The sequence below is a fragment of the Tachysurus vachellii genome, chromosome 24, assembly GCF_030014155.1.
Source record: "Tachysurus vachellii isolate PV-2020 chromosome 24, HZAU_Pvac_v1, whole genome shotgun sequence".
NCBI classification, from domain to species: domain Eukaryota; kingdom Metazoa; phylum Chordata; class Actinopteri; order Siluriformes; family Bagridae; genus Tachysurus; species Tachysurus vachellii.
Window position 1 is genome coordinate 15,442,994 of NC_083483.1, and position 20,530 is coordinate 15,463,523.

Below are 20,530 nucleotides of genomic sequence, written 5' to 3' on the forward strand. Positions count from 1 at the left end.
GTTGAGTATATCAGAGACACACCACGTGACTGTAGCCTCAGGCTGAGGAATATTACAAAAGAGGACCAAAGGATATATCACTGCACGTTTCTAACATCAGCTGGAAAGCAGTTTCAAGGCACAGGAGTTTCGCTTTCAGTCACTGGTGAGTTACATCAGTTTAAACATCACAAAGATTAATAAACTGATGTAAATATTTTCTGCAGGAGAAAAGCCTCCCCCCATACACCCAAAACCACACACACCCCCACACACACCCACACACACACCCACACCCAGCCACCCCCATAAACCCACACCCCCACACACACCCCCACACACACCCACACACAAAATAAAGTTCAGTGTATTCATTTCATTGGTTTTCAATGCATCATGAAATTGGAAACATTTACAGCCTGAAGCGAAGCAGCCCTGGTTTTAGAGGCAAGATGTAAACAGCTGGGAATTTTCATCTATTTTTAATGAATTTCATAGTGATTATAGTAAACAAGACTAAAACACATTATGACTTTAAAGTTGCCATGTAATGCTAATGTTTGCTAGCTACCAGGAACGACTTAAGCCATGTTGCAAAACAGTGGACGAGCTAGACAAGAATATAAATTTTGGTAGCAAACGAGTTAATATCGTTGCTTCTTGTTCACAGAGCTCGAAGTGGAAATTTTTAACAGGGTGATCGAGGGATATGCTGTTACTCTCTCCTGTAAAACGACCTGCAGACTCACCACCAAGCCGACATTCACCTGGTACAAAAACGGAGAACAATTATACACCTACAACAAACGGCTTCATCTGCAGTCAGTCAGGCAAAAGGATACAGGGAATTACAGCTGTGCTATACTGGGACATAATTATCAATCCCCTGCTGTCACTCTTGAAGTCCAATGTGAGTAAATATTTATTCCCTCAGATAAATATATAAAACCCAGAGATAAATTAATTCCCATTTGTTATAAAGCTGTAATTAATTCCACAGACAAGCCGACATCTACAGTCTATTACTGGGTAACCATAGAAACATTTTTTAAAAGCTGAATGTGTATTAACCTCTTTTTTTGTTTACATCACATATTATACAATCACTCATACACCAATATTTATAAATGGTAAAAAACTAAAATAACTGCTGTGTTTTGCATAGGTTACAGTACTGCAGATTTCACACAAAAATAATACTATATAAAAAAAGATAATTGTCCAAAACCATACATCTCTTAAAAAGAGAGAAAAATGTAACCGTCTGTTGTAAGTTGTCATGTGTCACACAATTAAAGTCCCTCGCTACAAAAGATAACCCAAACTACAATCCCAAATGAAATTAAATTAACAATACATGAAATAAATTAAACTTAAACAAGACCACTTAATACAAATCAGTTTTTCCCCTATTCATCTCGGCCACAAACACCAATTTAGACCCTGGTTCCCTTGTTTATTAAAATCCTAACTAAGCAAATTCTAAGCCTAGTCTAGTTTATAATCATTGATTTTGATGGTTTCCTTTGGTCTCCTTCATTACAGCACTTCTATACCCAAATTCACATTTAATACTTAAGTTACAGTAACAAAATACAATACACTTTACATGATTATTTTCAAGACACTTAAAAAATAGAATGAATAAAAAAAAAATTTATCAACAGCACAACCAAAATTAGGCAAGTGCTTATTTGATTTGAAATTTTAAAATTAAAAATGCAGTGGGTCTCACTTCAAGTGGTAAGATGTGAACACATTGCTGTGTTAATCATTTAACGTATTGTTTTTAAATGAGATTCATTTTTGTGATGCTGACAGAAATATTTATTTTTAGGTCTGTCTTCTGGTTATTTCATGATTTTGGGTGGAGTTGTAGGAGTCGTCCTCTGTGTGGTTGCCGCTTTTATAGCTGGGGTTTTCTGCATGAGGTAAAACCAGGGCACTTGATTCTAAATTTTTAAGTGTGTGTCCATGCATTTTAAACTTACATTGTTTTATATTCAGCAATTTTTTATATATTTGCAGAGCCGCACCGTTCCTGTTTTTATTATTCAAGGCCTATATACTGGAGTTTTATTCCAGACTTCAGTGTTTTCACTTCGCTTCCTTAACAATAGCATGTTCAATGTGTAATATAGTGTAAAGATACGTAAAAAGATGCGTAAAGATACAGTTTAGTATAAATAATTGCATCTGGAAAGTGTACGTTTTTTTAATCACAACAGCTCACTAATAATCAGTAAATAACTGACTTTGTTTCCTGAGAGCAGGAGGAAGAGGCAGAACATGTCTAATCATGAGGTGAGCTCCTCACGGCACATTTCCCTACCATTAAAACCAGTAGGGAGAGCCGAATATTTACATAAACCTTTAATGCTTTTTTCCTCGTGTCACAGAAAACTAAAAATAAGGATTTCCCAACATGAATGTTGTTGAATGTTGAAAAGTTTTATTAAGGTGGAATACGGTTCAGTTTATTGTAGCAATCATAAATTATAATCAAAGTTTGTGTCACTCTGATGCCTCCTGTTTGCCCACAGTACAGAGTGCAGACCAAAACTAGGATACTATCAGACTGAGTTTTATTAAGAAAATAACAGAAGTGAACAAACAAGAGAACATTAGAGAAAAACTTAACAACAGAAAATACAGTAATTAGAAGGCATCGCCAACCAGGGAACCACAAAACTGAGCATACAGAACGGAAACACAAGAATGGGACACGTCCATGAACTGGTTACTGACTATCTGTCCAACTGCTCGTTAACGCAAATTTCTAATCAGCCAATCACATGGCAGCAACTCAATGCATTTAGGCATGTAGACATGGTCAAGACGATCTGCTGCAGTTCAAACCGAGCGTCAGAATGGGGAAGAAAGGTGATTTAAGTGACTTTGAACGTGGCATGGTTGTTGGTGCCAGACGGGCTGGTCTGAGTATTTCAGAAACTGCTGATCTACTGGGATTTTCACGCAGAACCATCTCTAAAGTTTACAGAGAATGGTCCGAAAAAGAGAAAATATCCAGTGAGCGGCAGTTCTGTGGGCGCAAATGCCTTGTTGATGCCAGAGGTCAGAGGAGAATGGCCAGACTGGTTCGAGCTGATAGAAAGGCAACAGTAGCTCAAATAACCACTCGAACCTTGAGGCAGATGGGCTACAGCAGCAGAAGACCACACCCGTAAGGTGTACCTAATAAAGTGGCTGGCGTGAAAACAGGTGGATGGAGTGGGGCAAACACACATGGAAACACAAAACAAACAAAAGCACATAGCACATAAACAAAACAGTGACATAGAGGTCGCCCTATGGTGTTCATGCAGAGAATTATTCAAGCAGTGAATGATAGTTTCATAGACCATAGGTTTGTTTAAGGAACACAAGAACCAAAAACAAAATGGGTCTGGTGATGTTTCATCTATCATCCTGCCTACCTAAGGGCTGTGGTCCATATGCAGAGTGAACTGAGAAAAACAATACTGTGGCAGAACTCATAAAGGAAATAGAATTGATGGAAACTGTTCAGCTTAGTTGTTCAGAGATTTCTAACCATAAATCAGTGCAGCAAGTTCTTTGGCAGTCTATTTATTCACATGACTTTAAACCAACTACCATCTATAAGGTTAGAGCCAAAAAAGGAAGGAATTTTTTTAACTTTTTTTATTCAGAATCTCAAAGAATTCCTAAAAATACTAAAAACACATGTTTATTTTCACACAGAACGCTCATTCGAGTCCTCCTGAAGACCCGTACATGACTCTGGATCCTCGATTCATCTCTTCTGATTATGCAAACCTTACTGTGAGTGTTTTTATTTTATCCTTAATTATTATTACATTTCCATTTTGAAAAAAAAAACAACAAACACTTTTATTGTTCTTTCAGTATTTCAGCAAATTTTTCCCGATTTTATTTCCTAGACTGCAAGAAATCAACAGTGAGATCCTTAACATCATCAGTCGAGGGAGACTGATATATAACTGAACTCCAGCAATGTAAAAATAGACACATTTATTTACATTTACATTTACTTTTTAATGTTTTCTCTGATATTACTCCTCTTATTAAATTTCCCCTTACACACTATTAATAAAGATACATCCTCTGTGGTCATTCTCCTGGTCTGTGGTCAGTTTTGTAAGCAGCATCTTGACGTTGTGGAATGATCCGTTTCCATAGTAACACATGGTGACGCGCACCCTAGTGGCACATGCCCACATTGTGCATATTAATAGCTGCAACAAAACTATTAAATGTTTCTAAATAAATGAATGGCTTACTCAATGAATGAATAAAACACAAACATGTAACGAACTGCTTATGTTTTTATTTTATAATTTATTTCAAAACAATAGAATTGTCTGCATTGCAAAGCTGTTTCTGTGAAGTTTTAACCACAAAGTTTTTTTTTGTAGAGGAAGGAAGAACTAATTCAGTAACATTTGGGTAGTGCATGAAACAAAAGGCAAGACATTTGAACTTGAACGGTTTAACAGTTTAAACCCTCAGACCTGCTCCTGTTCTTTGTGTTTTGCTCTCTGGATGTAGGAGATAATCATGTAATGAAGACAGAAAATGTTTTTACTCATTTATTCAAGTACCAAAATTAAGCTGTGCATTATCTTGTGGACCGGTGAGTTATTTTTTGTCGTTTCTATTACAAAACATAGTCTAAGACCAATTCATTCCCCTTAATTTTGTAGATTAATTGTTTATATATTATAATGCTATATGTTCTTGTTGTTTGTTTGTTTTTAACTGTTTTGTACCACAAATTATTCATATTTAATCTCATTCTACTGACCTGATTCTAAGAATTTGTTTAAATGAATTGAGTTATATGAGCTTTGATTCGATTCATACACTACACTGTAAAAAAATTTCCTATAAAATAACGTCTCTAGGTTACGACCGTAACCCTAGTTCCCTGAGGAACAAGATGCTGCGTCGAAATGCTATGGGAATGCCCCTGCGTGACTGCGCTCTGAACCATGTGTGTAATCTGACCAATAGGCATTGGGACATGACGCTATCGGCGGGTGACGTCGCGTAAACAGGAAGCTACAAATGGCTGTGAGATGGACAAGACGCAAGCTCCTGCGAGAGAAGGTAAGCGCCGCAGGGATCCAGGGAGTGTGGCACGGAGACGCAGCGTCTTGTTCCTCAGGGAACTAGGGTTACGGTCGTAACCAAGAGACGTTCCCTTTCAGAACTCGAGCTGCATCGAAACGCTATGGGAACGAGTGTCCAATCATGCCACACTGACCAGACCCTGCTTAGAGAGTGAGGGCCTCGGCACCTGCACGTAGGACAGAGGACATAGAACCTGACGAAGGTCAGCGGGGTGGACCAACCCGCAGCATCACAGATGTCTTGGAGTGCCACTCCAGCGGACCAGGCCGTAGAGGCCGCCACACCCCGGGTGGAGTGAGCTCAGTCCCCAAGCGGCTCGGGGAGGCCAGAGGACTCGTGAGCCGACGCAATCACATCCACTACCCATCTGCTCAACGTCTGCTTAGCGGCTGGGAAACCCTTCCTGTTAGGGCCGTAGCAGACGAACAGCTGCTCCGACTTTCTCCACGGACTCGTCCTGCGGAGGTAAGTGACCAGTGCTCGCACTGGACACAGTCGGTTCTGTCGCTCCTGTTCGGGGGCTGTAAACGGAGGAGGGCAGAATGCCTGCAACACGACAGGTCGTGAGGGGGCCGAAGGCACCTTAGGTACATACCCAGGTTTCGTATAAACACTCTGGCCATGCCAGGGGCAAACTCCAGGCGAGACGGGGCCACAGACAGGGCCTGCAGATCCTCGATCCTCTTCAGGGAGGAAATTGCCAAGAGGAAGGTGGTCTTAATAGACAGAAACCTAAGGGCCACTTTGGTCAATGGCTCGAAGGGGAGCTCCGATAGAGCCACCAGCACAACTGCCAGATCCCAGACTACTACCTCGGTAGAGAGACCAGCCGCTATGAACTGTGCCCCCTCAGGGGCCACAGCCTCCACAGCTCTGGGCAGGGGTGCACCAGGGTTCCGTCTGCCTGTGAGAGGAGATCCTTCCTAGGGGGAATTTCCCACGGAGGGCCCTCGAGTAGGGACACCAGATCCGCAAACCATGGCTTGCCCGGCCATCGAGGTGCTACCAGGAGGACTCCATCCCGGCGAACTCTCTCCAGAACTCCAAGGAGCAGTGCGATCGGGGGAAAAGCATACAGGCGTAGCCTCGGCCACGACTGCACCATGGCATCCAGACCTAACGGGGCTGGGTGAGAGAGAGAGAACCAGAGGGGACAGTGCGAGGTCTCCCAGGTCGCAAACAGATCCACCTGGGCTCTGTTGAACCTCCGCCATATGAACTCCACCACCTCGGGGTGGAGATGCCATTCCCCCTGCCTCGACAGGGCATCTGCTCTGACATTCAACCGTCCCGGGATATAAATGGCCCTCAAAGAGAGGAGTCTGTCCTGAGACCACAAGAGGACCGCTCGTGCTAGCTTGTACAAAGGGCGAGATCGGAGACCCCCTTGGTGGTTGATGTAGGAGACCACCGCAGTATTGTCCGTGCGGACCAATACATGGCGATCTCGCAGTTCCGGGAGGAAGTGTTTTAACCACCGTCATCATCTCCAGACAATTTATGTGCCACGAGAGACATGGGCCGCTCCACAGACCCTGGGCGGAGTGGCCACTCATGACCGCACCCCACCCCGTGAGGGAAGCGTCCGTCGTTAGCTTCACGTGACGACATGGAGCCCCCAACATGGGGCCTTGGGACAGAAACATTCGGTCTTTCCAAACATCCAAGGCTCGAAGGGCATGCTGCGAGACCTTGATTGAACGATATGGGTTTCCCCTGAGAGAAAACCCTCTGCCCCGGAGCCACCACTGGAGGGGCCTCATTGGCAGGAGGCTGAGCGGGATTACGCTGGACGCCACTGCCATGAGACCCAGCAGCCTCTAGAACTGCTTCACAGTGAGTGGCTGGCCTTCCCGCACTCTCCTGACAGAGGTGAGGATTCTTCGACCCGAGCAGGCAACAACCATGCCTGCATCCCGGCCGAGTCCCATATCATGCCCAAAAAGGTGGTTCTCTGCGCTGGAGAAAGCATGCTTTTGCTGGCGTTTAGTCGAAACCCAAGCACCTTCATGCAGGCGAGGACGACATCTCAATGACGAATCGCCTGGCACTCCGACTGAGCCAGAATCAACCAATCGTCGAGGCATTTTAAATGCGGATGCCCTGGAGCCGCAGCGGGGTCAGTGCTGCGTCGAAGCATTTCGTGAAGGTGCGGGGCGAGAGTGCTAGGCCGAATGGGAGGACCTGATACTGGTAAGCTTTCCCCCCAAAAGCAAACCTCAGGAACCGCCTGTGTGCAGGGAGGATGGAAACGTGAAAGTACACGTCTTCCAGATCTATTGTGACGAACCAGTCCCCGGACCTGATCTGAGTCACGACCTCCCTGAGGGTGAGGATCCTGAACCTAAGGCTCCTGAGAGAGCGGTTCAAGGAGCGTAGATTTAGAATGCGACGCAACCCGCCCTCCTTCTTCGGAATGACGAAGTATGGGCTGTAGAAGCCTGACTCTCAAACCAAGGGGGGAACCACCTCAATGGCTCCTTTCCTCAGGAGTGTGCACACTTCTCGTTCCAGGACCAGAGCCTGCTTGGGTCCCACCAAGGTGGGACACATTCCATTGAAACGGGGAGGAGAGGACGCGAACTGAACCGTGTAGCCGTCCTCTATGGTCTGCAGGACCCACCGGGAGACTCCTGGCAGCTCCTCCCAAGCTGTCAGAAAGTTCCTCAGGGGAACCAGTCCCTCGGGGCTGGCCTCTGACCCACTCAGAGCAGCTGGGGCCACGCCCTGCAGCTGATGACGCCTCGCGAGAGGCGGCGGACCCTCCCCTCCCACAACGAACCTTCGGGTGGAAAGGTGGGGAGCGAACCGCTGGAGGGAAGCTGCGCCCTGAGGCACACCTTGTGGCAGGGCTGGCAGACCGGCCTCCATGACCTGAACGGCCGGAGCAACGTACTGTGGCTGTTGACACCTCCTGAGAGGCGGCGGGTCTCCCCCATCCGTACCGAGGCTTTGGACGGAAGTGGAGGGAGGTGCTCGCTGGAGGGGGGTCGTGCTCTGGAGCACATCTTGTGGCAGAGCCAACAGCCTGGTGCCCCGGTGGTGCAGGGGAGGGATGGTCACCGTAACGTGAGGTGTGCCCCATCCCCCCAACCGTAGACCGGCAGGATCTATGCACCACTGCCCATTTGTCGGAGGAGAGGTTGACCCCCAGGTCATCCTGCTTCTTCTTGGGCCTACAGTTGACTGTAAACAGGCACAGTAGATGTGCCTGTCTACTGTACAGTAAACTGTGTTAAGTTAAAGTAACAACCTAAACAATATTATTTTAGTTTCCAAATAATCACAGAAATATGCTGCATTTTTTTAATGTATTAGAAATAACATAAATTTAGCAGTTTCCTAAAATATCAGTCTTGATTAATATTTAAAATATCAGTCTCCCAATGGTGCCCTGTGATGGGTTGGCACTCCGTCCAGGGTGTATCCTGCCTGATGCCCGATGACGCCTGAGATAGGCACAGGCTCCCCGTGACCCGAGGTAGTTCGGATAAGCGGTAGAAGATGAATGAATGAATGAGTCTCCCAATGAACTTCAATATTCCCAGGGCTTAAGACAATTTCTTAAGATATGCATTATTGTGAATATTATGCAAAATAAGCAATGAACACTTTAAAATCAAAAAAAAAAAATTACCTTTATTTTAAAAAGCAATGCCAATGTCAACATGAAAAATAAGAAAGAAAAAAAGAGAAAATAAACCCTGTTGGACTATGCTGAGAAGAGCTTTCTAGTAGCAAACAGAAACAGTAGTGTCTGCTTTAGACTATGGTAATAAACTTACATTCTTAAATTGCCCGTCAGATACTGACCCTAATCCTTACCATATGTGAAGGGCATAACCTTTAGTTGACTTTTTTATTTAAGACATACTGTAAGTTTGAACACTTACCAAATTATTGTCATAAGTGATTTATCTTATCTACAGTAATTTAAGCTTTACCTTGAATAACACAATAGGTATAAGAAAAGGACCAAGGCAACAAATACACATTAGCAATATTTGGAAAACTACACTATTAAGACTATTTAAGGAACATTAAGACCTTTTTTATAACATGAGTAAGAACATTCTGCATGCAAGCATCTTTGGCACATTTTGGGGAAAAAAGCCCACAGGCTCGTGTTTTTCCTCTCAACATATTCCTGTGAGTTAGATTAATATTTCCTCAAAAGTCAACTTACAGTTTTTTTCAATCGCTAACAAGCGCTTACCTATACTTAAGATAATTTTTCTAAACTCTTAACACAGACTTACACCTACAAAACACAATTGGCCAAATTGATAATTTTCCTCTCAAAAACACATTTTGTTAAATATATACTAACTCTCCATTTCAAAACAGAACACATCTTTCTCTGCACACACTAACTTTACCGAAACACTGGAAATCTGACTCAAAATGAAATTATTCTGTCAAAGAATAACACTTGTTTTCACTTCACAAGGTATATGCAGTCAATCAAAGTACACCAGGTTTCAAAATACTGGTTATTGTTGACATTAGAAAAACTGCATAGACTTTTATGTTTCAGGTAACATGCAATCTACCTTTTACACAAAATGTCTTAGTTGGGAACTGTATGTCCACATGTACAGTAATGTTCACATTCAAACGCATTCCAGTAAAAAGAAAATCAGTTATTTTTCAGTAAATCAGAAACACAATATAATAGAACAGAAAAAGTTTTACAGTATTGCTTACAGTGAACAAAATATTATATATAAGAGCATTCTGAAAAACAAAAAACAAAACAAAAAACAAAACAGCAAAAAACCCAGATAAGAAGGGGGGAACTAAAAATATCATTAATGTATTAATGTATCTAATCCCTGCGATCTTCATGGTTAGGCCACATGTTTTCGTCAACATCACATCTGATATCATCCAAGGCGATGCACCTGGGATAAAACCGCTTGGTATGTCGGATCCACCCTTGGCAATCTTGAACTGTGATGTGCCTGCAGCCAGCATCCATGGCTTCAAGGAGGGACATCTGGTCAGGTGGTCAGAAACCTTCCACCTCCATGCAGAAAATAACTCCTCTATGGGGTTGAGGAAAGAAGAGACTTACCAGTCTTGGGTGGACTTAAAACCATGCTGTTATTGCTTGCGAATGATGGAAAGCAACATTGTCCCAGGTAATTACAAAGGTCCTCATGTTTTCACCCTCCCGATCCTGCTCTGGTACCAGGCGCTGGTGGAAATCATTGAGAAAGGCAAGGAGGCGCTATATTATAGGGTCCAACCTGACATCTGTGAAGGAGTAATCCTGCATTTGCCATTGCTGCACACATGGTAATGTTTGCCCCTCTCTGTCCTGGCACATCAACTGTGGCCCTTTTTCCAATTATATTTCGTTCACGTCGACGCCTTTTGGATAGATTGAATCCTGCCTCATCTATGTAAATGAATTCATGAGGGGCCTATTTGGCCTTTAATTCCATAACTCTCTGAAACAAAGTTTATGTATATCATGTCATTACTGTATACCATACTGTACTGTAACCTATTACTGTGTAGGTTACCTACTTGCAAAGAGCAAAGCTGGACATTGAATTGAATATACACTATACCTGGACATATTGTCGTCGTAGCTCCTTGACTCTCTCACGCACTCTGTGTTTGGACAATGTCCGTGTAATGGTTGTGAGGCTGATGCTTTCTATATTGCCAAATATCTCATGGTACTCCACAATTCTAGTTTTAATTTCATGCAGTTGAAATATTGCATTATTTGCAACAACCATTTCTATAATGGCAAGCTCTTGATCATTATTGAGGAGCTTTCCTCTTCCCCCAGAGGGTGGAAGACATTGCATTCTATAGAGGGGAAAAAAATCAACATATGCATTACTGTATGACCTTATTGACATGTCAAGTAAGAATAGAAATAATCCAGGTAAAATGCAATACTTACCTGTTGGTTTGTTGAAAGATGCGAATAATGTAGGCAACTGTTGACCGCCTCAAATTGGGTTGCACTCTTTCACCAGCCTCTCTTAGTGAGAGACCGTGGTTGATTACATGGTCAATGATAGTGGCACGAATTTCATCACTGACTACTGTTCTTGCAGCCCTTGGAATGCCACCACCACGCATTCTTACACTTCTACCTTGCCCTCTCCTTGGGTCTGCTCCTCTTCCTGCACCTGCACCTCTCACTGCACCTGCACCTCCTACTGCACCTCTCACTGCACCTCTCACTGCACCTGCACCTCCTACTGCACCTCCTACTGCACCTCTCACTGCACCTCTCACTGCACCTGCACCTCTCACTGCACCTCTCACTGCATCTCTCCCTGGCCTTGTATCTCTCACTGGAGCTGGTCTTCTCCCTGACACTCCCTCCGCTCTTCTTCTTCCGCGTCCAGACATTACAGTATTTGTCTTTTTCTGTTTCTGTTTCCAAAAACATCACTCCTCAAAGTCCTCATTTTATAGTAATAGAAAAAAAAAAACCCTGCCACTGAGTCTAAGCCAGACTGGAATCAGCTGTGGTTGGCCCAATTCACCCAACATAAATCAGCTGTGTGTCAATTATTCAATTGTTTGTTTATTATCAGCTGAGATATATTGTTTTTGAACTGATATCATTGCAGAAGCAGAGGTTTTTATACTGCATCTAAGGTTTGGAATATTGTTTTTGCTATTGTGGGATGTTGTGTGTTAACATTCGTGAATACTACAAAAACAATCCATAATTTTGTTGGGAGGTATAACTTGTCTGTTAAGAAAATGTAAGCATTGTGGAAATGTGTTCACTGATTGCATATTGTGTGAAAATGACATGAAATGTGTGAATGGTATGGCCACAAAAGACTGATGCTGTGCTAATTGTGTTTAGAGTTTTGAAAATGTGACAACTGTTTGGACAAACGCTTGTTAGCGACTGAAAAAAACTGTAAAAGATTTATATATGTAATCTGCAATATATTCTCTAAAAATATACTTTCATAATAACATTTGAACATATGCAGAATTGGCAACATTTTGAAAACATACTTAAGAACATTTTGAAACTATTGTAGAACATTTTGACATGATGTATCAATAATATGCATCAATAAAAACATTTAGGGATGAAACTATAAGGTAGGCACCTGTGCCACTGCAAGCTAGACTTGCAGGTTACCTCTTAAAATTGTCCTGTGAGGTAGGCTTGTGTTTTTACATCTTAGTTCTTGTGGATGCAGGAGAGATGACCATCACTTTGGTAGCTGCTGTCCCTCTCTGCAGCATTATTCCAGTGCTGCCACTGTCAATCAACAACAAACAATCATAATCATAATAATAAATAAACTATACAATCAGTATACATTCCAAGCTAATGCTTATAAAGTTAATAATACCAGTTCTCTTGTGGCTTAATGTGGCAATGCCAGACTGTCAAAACAAAGAGAGAAAGATTGAATAGCTCACCGATCTACTGTATATGAAGTTCCATTCAAAGTCAAGGAGATTCTTCAGCAGCATTGCGACATGTGTATTGACTACAGGAGACTTCTTCTGGATGATGGGGGCTGGAGGTTACCTCTGAATAAATTCCAGAGTGCAGGCTGCCTTATCTTGATACTGAAGGTTGAATATGTAGTAGATTGCAAACATAGCAGCAAGTCCCGTTGATGAAAGGTAACCCTTAATTGTGACTTGCCCTGTTGCACCTGAAACTTCATAGCAACATGGGAATATTTGTTACCTTGTAAACTCAAGATGAATGGCCGATATGATATACAATGTGACTATCAATGAATCTACTGTAAATTAAATGTATATTACCAGGCAGTATCAGGCGAGGACTTGCAGGAAGACTGAGAGCTGCAGTGGCAGACACCTGAAGGGAACAAATACATTATCCTTACCATAATAAGATTTTTAAGAAGAAAATTTATGAAAAGGACAATAATTAGTAAACACTAGGTGAGAGTAACCTAGAGGCAAATGAGGTAGGCTTCTGAAGTACCTACAATCAAACTGCTAAATAGATTTGGCATTCAAATTTTAAAGGGTAACAATTTTATTTTTACAGGTCTGGGGGAGTTCTACTGCAAATGTCTAAAAAAGTAGTATGAACCCTTTTGTGGCTCTAGAGGAAACTGCACATAATCTGATACATTACTTTAGTGAAATACTTTTTAAAACCTTGCACCTACTTTTTCCATATTGCAATTTAGCAACTGTGTGACAACATGGAGGTAATTTATCAGCTTACACGCAGCTTCCTCTGAGCCACAAAATAATTTACACTTCTGTTTTCACATATGTAGTAGAACTCCCCAAAACTAGTACACACATTAGGTGTCTGGACATTAAAGACTGGTGTCCAGACCTTTAAAACACAGGTTTAGAAAGAAAAAATAAAACTTACATCTGTAAGAAGGATCAGCCCGGTTAGGTCCTCTCCAAAGTGTGCCATGAGCAGCTGAACAACACGAAGTGCCATCTCATTATTTTCACCATTAGAGAGAAAATACCTTGACATCCTTGTTGGAAGGTTTTCCCCTGAAGTATTCTGTGATGGCTCTTCCACATTCCTCCACACTGAGTTCCAAGCTACGAAGCACATTGATGTCTGTGAGCAACTCAAAATGTGCATATATATCTTGCCATGAAAAGAAAAGGCCATTTGCTTTTCAAATCTTCAATGTCAGGTGGTGGAAGTGTATTTATATGGCGACGTTGTAGAGAGAATGTGAGCTCCATTAAATTTTTAAGATCTGACAGGGGAACATTTTGTTATTGCCCGATGGTAAATTCCTTGTAGATTGAAAATTTTCATCAACAAACATGCATTAGTACGGCTGCTGGCTGATTTTTAGTGACACCGTATCAGTCTTCACGCAGAAATGTTTAACCTTAACTGAGTTGCAATGTTAAGATTGTGAAAGAAAAGCCACAAATGATGCAAAACTGTTTGACAAAGCCTATATGCTCTAAAACAGTTGAGAAGTTGGCTGTGTGAGACGTGCAGCGACAGATAAATAAACAAAATGCATTCACAAAGTGTCCAGAAAGACAATATTTTCTCAACAATTTGGCATTTAAACAGAGAAATGCAAAGCCTTGACGATTCAACTGTCTTTAACCAAACTACAATTAGCTTAATTTTCTTGTTAACTGTTTGTAAAACAATTTTCATTAAAAATCGACACAAACTAAATAAAACTCACCAAAACCATCTTGGTTAGCCGATGTTCAAATAATCCTATGGTTTGGCTGAAATAATAACCGGGCAGGATGTAAGCTAATTATTCCAGTATCCTAATGCTATTTTCCTGCTGCCGGTTAACATGTGTTGTTCCTCGGATGCAGAAGTTCGGCTAACGTTACCAAAATTAAACAAAATACCACCCAAAAGTAATATTGTTTTGGCTATTCAAATCTAAGCCTCACTGTTAAATGACATGTTCAAATCTCTAGCAAGACAAGCTCCTATCTTGCTATCTTGCTCCTATCTTGATGGTTCCCAAAGACCCTCCAGGAGTTATTGGCATTTAACAGGTTTTATATATATATATATATATATATATATAACCTGTCTACCAGTTACCTGATATTGAAATGATAGAATTAGCTGAACACAAGAGCTTTATAACTCCTGCTAAAGTTGTAACAACATACTTTATTAATATAAATCCTAAAACGTGATTTTTAGACCATTTTAAACTAAACATTGATTTCTCTTAATAACTTCTGTAACAGTGACAATTTCTACATACAGAATATTTCCACTGTTCAAATGCAAAAATATTCTGAATTGATGTGGAACATTAAGTTAAGAAGAAATTAGTGGATTTGTCACCATTGAGATATTTGGGGTATTTCCTAACATATATAGGAAGGAAGGACTTATTCCTCAAAGAAAGAGGAAGAAATATTAACCACCAACAGATTCTTACTTGGACAGTTTAACAGTTTAAACCCTCAGAGCTGCTGCTGGTTTCTTGCTTTGTTTTGTTTTTATTCCTGGATGCAGAAGATAATCATCTCTAAACAAGGTCAAAAGGTTTTTTAAAATAATAATAAAATAATAATAAAATAAGAAATAATTTAGTTAGACTTTTTTCTCTTTTCTCTTACAAAACATTGTTTATATAAATGAAATGAATTTGTTTCCTGTGTGTCATTTTTTCATTATTATTTCCTTTCGTCTGGCCACAAGTGCTAGAGGTATTTTATACATTTTACTGATTTGATTCAAAAATCTGTTTAAGTCAATCAGGTTTTGTGAGCTTTGATTCGGTTGATTCACTACTCATTGGAAGTTCACACATCTAACCGATGGGAACTGTAAAATGATTCAAGACTTTAATTAAATGAAGATCAAATAAAATCGCAAAATTTTCAACTCAGATTACTCAAATTATTCTGTAAAAATAATATAATTTGTTCACATTTCAGGAATCGATTTGTTCAATGCTTCCAAATGATTCATTTGTATTTCCTTTTTTCTTACCACATATTAAAGATGGGATTTAGAGACTTTTTTACTCAGTGTTCTTCCTCCTCACACACTGAACTGTACTGTACAGGACACAGCTGTAATGAACAGTAAATCTATCTGTCACTGTAAACACAGCACTTTTCTTTCATGGATTTTTATGAACACAAAGCAGATCATTTACTTTTCAGGACATTAAAACTGAACAGTCTTTTTCTATCTGTGATGATGATTATTAGGCAACACTGATGATGTCACTCAGATTGACTCCTCCACTTCCTGTTCTGTTACTGTTCATGGTTTCAGGTGAATCATTTACAAATGTACCAATTTATTTTTCATAAATATATACAGAATGTCTATCTGCTTAATGTTAATGTTTATTCAGTCTCTCTCTCTCTCTCTGAATTTCATGACCTGTTGAGCTTCTCCCTGTGTGTTTTTAGTAATGAATGAGTGCAGATTTATTCTTAGTGGAGAGTTTATACTGTATGAGGCTTTCTCACTGTCTGCATCATCAAGACATTTCTGTATTCTGTGTTGCAGGAGTCGTGTCCCAGATGTTCTGGCCTCGTATCAGTAAGTATCAAGATAAAAATATTGTTGAACTTTCTGTCACAGGAAAGCCACATCAGCTGAAACAATAACACACTGTACTTTATTCTTTATAAAATAATATTTTACACTGACATCACTTATACACCTAAACACCTAAACTTTGGAATATCCTTCCTTCTGAGTTACATGATAACACTGACCTGTCTTTGCTTAAAGGCAAACTTAAAACTCACTTATTTAAAATGGCTTTGGTTTATAATAATTGTCTTGGTTTTGTTGTTTTATTGCCATTATTGTAACTGTTATTTTATTATTATTAATTATTATTATTATTATTATTATTATTATTATTATTATTATTATTAATGCTCTGAAGCACTTTGGTTCAGCTTAGGTTCCTGTAACATGCTATATAAACAAATAACTGATTGACTGATTGACTGATTGATTGATTGATTGATTGATTGAATATTACCATGATTTTCCATTCAAGAAGTTACATTTTATTCAAAGAAAACATTTATATAAATTTATAGATTTTTGAGGGTTAGCAACAGCTTTAGTTAAAAAACTTGTCATCTGAGCTAAATTGATAAATATTAAATATTTGACAAGTCACAGTTTTCCAGCCTTCTCGGTTCTGTGAGCAAATATTTTTAACGGCTTGTTGACCACCATATGTCACTAGTGTGCACAGTGTTTACAAGCTTTGACTAATTAACCTTTTTTTAGATATAATAAAGGAAAGGTTGAAAAAAATCACCAACAGACTGGTCTTGATAGTGAGGCTTAGACTTGAGGCTTAAGCCTCTATAGTGAGGTAGAGGCTTAAGTGAGAGTCATTAGTAATCAGGTGACTGAAGAGAGAAGTTTGACTCATGAGGTTAGGGTATGAGAATCATGGAGGGTTGACAATATTTTTGTGTAATAGCACAGAATCCATTTATCCATGACCCAAAAATGTTTAAGGTTTAATTGATTTACAAACAATTACAAAGAATAAATTTATATATATATATAGAAAGGAAAAATTGCTACCATACCTGTGTTTAGAGGATGTTCAGTGTGCACAGATTTTAAATAAAAGATTTGGCATGAGCAACACAACAGTGTTTATGTTTACAATAGCTCCTCTTAGCATCTATAGTAGTGGTCCCCAACCCCCGGGCCGCGGACCGGTAACCGGTCCGTAGACCAAATGATACCGGGCCGCCCAATGAACATTAAATTATTTCCATTTTATTTACTGTGGTGTATTTCTCTCGGGTTTTTTGCGACTTTCCATGGACGAGAGGTTAACCGGGAGCTGAGAGACGTCACCTAAAGCCGCACCAATACCGTGCATGTGCAAAATATCGGGGCGGTTTTAGGTGACGTCTATTATTTTGCCCCCCCCAAAATAAAAAAAATAACAATAAAAAAAAAAACGGGCCGTGGGAAAATTAGCAAACGTTCACCGGTCCGCGCCGATAAAAAATTTAGGGACCACTGATCTATAGTATCCAGGTGAAATTATCCACAGAATAAAAAACACAGCGTGAGCATTTATTGGTTTTGTGCTCAAGTAAAAAAAAAAAAAAAAACTTCTTTTTTGTGTTTCCCAGGTATAAAACTGCTATCATTGATATGAGTGATTAGCAGGACAACTACACAGTCTTCACTGCATGTTTTCCTTCTTTCCTCTCATTCACAGATCTCTGGGTGGAGATGATTCCTGGTAGAGTTGTTGAGGGAGATGAAGTTACTCTCACATGTAAAACCTCCTACAGTTTGACGTACACCCCAATATTCATATGGTACAAAGATGGAAGTTATTTCTCCTCCTCTAACCCACACCGTCTGCCATCAGTCAGTCAGTGGGATGCAGGCAGCTACAGTTGTTCTGTACAGGGACAAAGTTTTCTCTCCTCTGCTGTCCCTCTTGATGTACAATGTAAGTACAGACTGATTCATTCACTTATTACACTAACAACACTAAAAGTTCATGCTGAATCCACATGTAACAAGAATCCCATCAGTAATGAAACAGGAGCAAACAGCAAAGCAAGTACATGTGTTATGACATGACTCTAAACTTTTGTCCTTTACACAAGAAGTCATCAGTTAATCTGAAGTTTCACTGGATGCTTTCTGATCAGGTTTGCACACTACAATATAGGAACATATGCATACATGTGTGTTAGCATAGCTGTGTACCAAAGCAATAGAATATTTGAATATTTGCATAGCTGTGTATTAGCATACTTCCAAGCTAGTATTGTTGCATAGACAAACCATAGCATGTCACTAACAATAACATCAGCAAAATAACATATTAATTAGAAGTTATTGTTTGTGATTTTATGACATTATTTCTATAATTTCACTGATGTTTCCTTTTAGTTAAATTAATGTATAACTGCAGTGAAACTTGAAGACTGATGATGACTTTCATAGTCTGATTGTTAAAAAACTCTTTCAATGTGTATTTTATGGTTCCATATTTAGATCCTCCAAAGAGAGTCTTAGTGTCCATCAGTCCCTCTGGTGAGATAATGGAGGGCAGTTCAGTGACTCTGACCTGCAGCAGTGACGCTAACCCACCTGTACAGAGCTACACCTGGTATAAGGGAAGATCCTCTATAAGTACAGGAAACACCTTCACCATGAGCAGGATCAGATCTCAGGACAGTGGAGAGTTCAGGTGCTGGGCTGAGAATAAACATGGAGGTCTATCGTCTACTGCTGTGTCTCTTAATGTTCTGTGTGAGTTAATGATATTTACGATGGTCAATGATATACAGTAACTTCCTTACCCATAGTAACTTGTGACCTGTCAGTAGGTTTTTCCTTTGTATCCTTACTGTCTTGTCTGTTTTAGATCCTCCAAAGAGAGTCTCAGTGTCCATCAGTCCCTCTGGTGAGATAATGGAGGACAGTTTAGTGACTCTGACCTGCAGCAGTGATGCTAACCCACCTGTACAGAGCTACACCTGGTATAAGGGAAGATACTATATAAGTACAGGAAACACCTTCACCATGAGCAGGATCAGATCTGAGGACAGTGGAGAGTTCACGTGCAGGGCTGAGTATAAACATGGAGGTCTATCGTCTACTGCAGTATCGCTTAATGTTCTGTGTGAGTTAATGATGATTACGATGGTCAATGATATAACTGATAAATGATATCACATAGTAACCTGTGACCTGTCAGTAGGTTTTTTCTTTGTATCCTTACTGTCTTGTCTGTTTTAGATCCTCCAAAGAGAGTCTCAGTGACCATCAGTCCCTCTGGTGAGATAGTGGAGGGCAGTTCAGTGACTCTGACCTGCAGCAGTGACGCTAACCCACCTGTACATCGCTACACCTGGTATAAGGTGAAAGAAAGCTCACCTGTAGGATATGGACCGAGTTACAGCTTTACACTGACCTCCAGCAGCAGTGGATGGTTTTACTGTGTGGCTCAGAATATATACGGGAGTCAGAAAGCACCTGAAGTGGTTCTCACATTAAATGGTATCACAGCTTATAATAAATAAAACTTAGTAGCATCTATAAAGGTGAATGAGTTACAGCAGACTAATATTGATCTCTACACAGAGGGCAAGAGTGTACTTCTGTTTGTTGTTCTTGGAGTGATTTTTGGATGTTCACTTGCCATCGTTGTGGTTTTATACATGAGGTAAGCATGTGTCTTTTTTCATTCGCTTGTGTAAAATATCTGAAGTATGATCCTTCTGATTATTGTTCATTTTTAGGAGAAAGAGAACAAGAGTTTCAGCTGATAATGTCGAGTCTAGTCAGGTAAGTGAACTGTAACTGGACAGAATGACACAGTGTGACTTACTGTTTCAATAGTAATTTGTTTTTGGTAACCACTGGGCATAGAAACATAAAATACTCAAACTTACATGCAAAACAGCACAACAAATAGAGATAATCAACACTAGACCCAGATCATAATGAACATGAGGAGCCAGTTTGGCTCTAGACCCTTTTCATCACTAAACATAGTAGTAAATGCTGTTATGTAATTAATCATAGAATGGATGGATATGAAGGAATTGCTCGAAACACCAAACACATTCTTTATAATCTTCACACAGAACGTTTCCTCCAGTCCTCCTGATGACTCGTACACAGGTCTTGATCTTCAGACCAGGTCCAACGGCATGTACTACACACTTGCAGTAAGTGTTTTCAGAGACACACTTCACTTAGACATTCAGATCTGGAAAGATTTATAAAGAAGGATGAACTCATGATTATGATTTCTCTTGATCTACACAGACGGTCCACTCGAGTCTTCCTGATTCTCGGTCCATCTTTCATGTTTACAACAATGATTCAGTGAGTGCATTTGTTCATCGCTGAAAATAGCACCAGGCTGAAGAAAATAAACACAGCCACAGTGATGTAACACTAGAATGCTAC

The 20,530-nt window shown here is 40.4% G+C and overlaps 1 protein-coding gene across 1 annotated transcript; it reads left to right on the top strand.

Moving 5' to 3' along the window:
- On the top strand, positions 1-20,530 carry LOC132839094 (B-cell receptor CD22-like; the record flags this gene model as incomplete). The annotated part of the gene is made up of 7 exons (XM_060859875.1): positions 1-145; positions 650-889; positions 19,352-19,612; positions 19,697-19,778; positions 19,855-19,900; positions 20,203-20,286; positions 20,387-20,530. Coding segments are annotated over 7 exons (942 nt in total), but the record flags the coding sequence as incomplete, so codon positions are not given.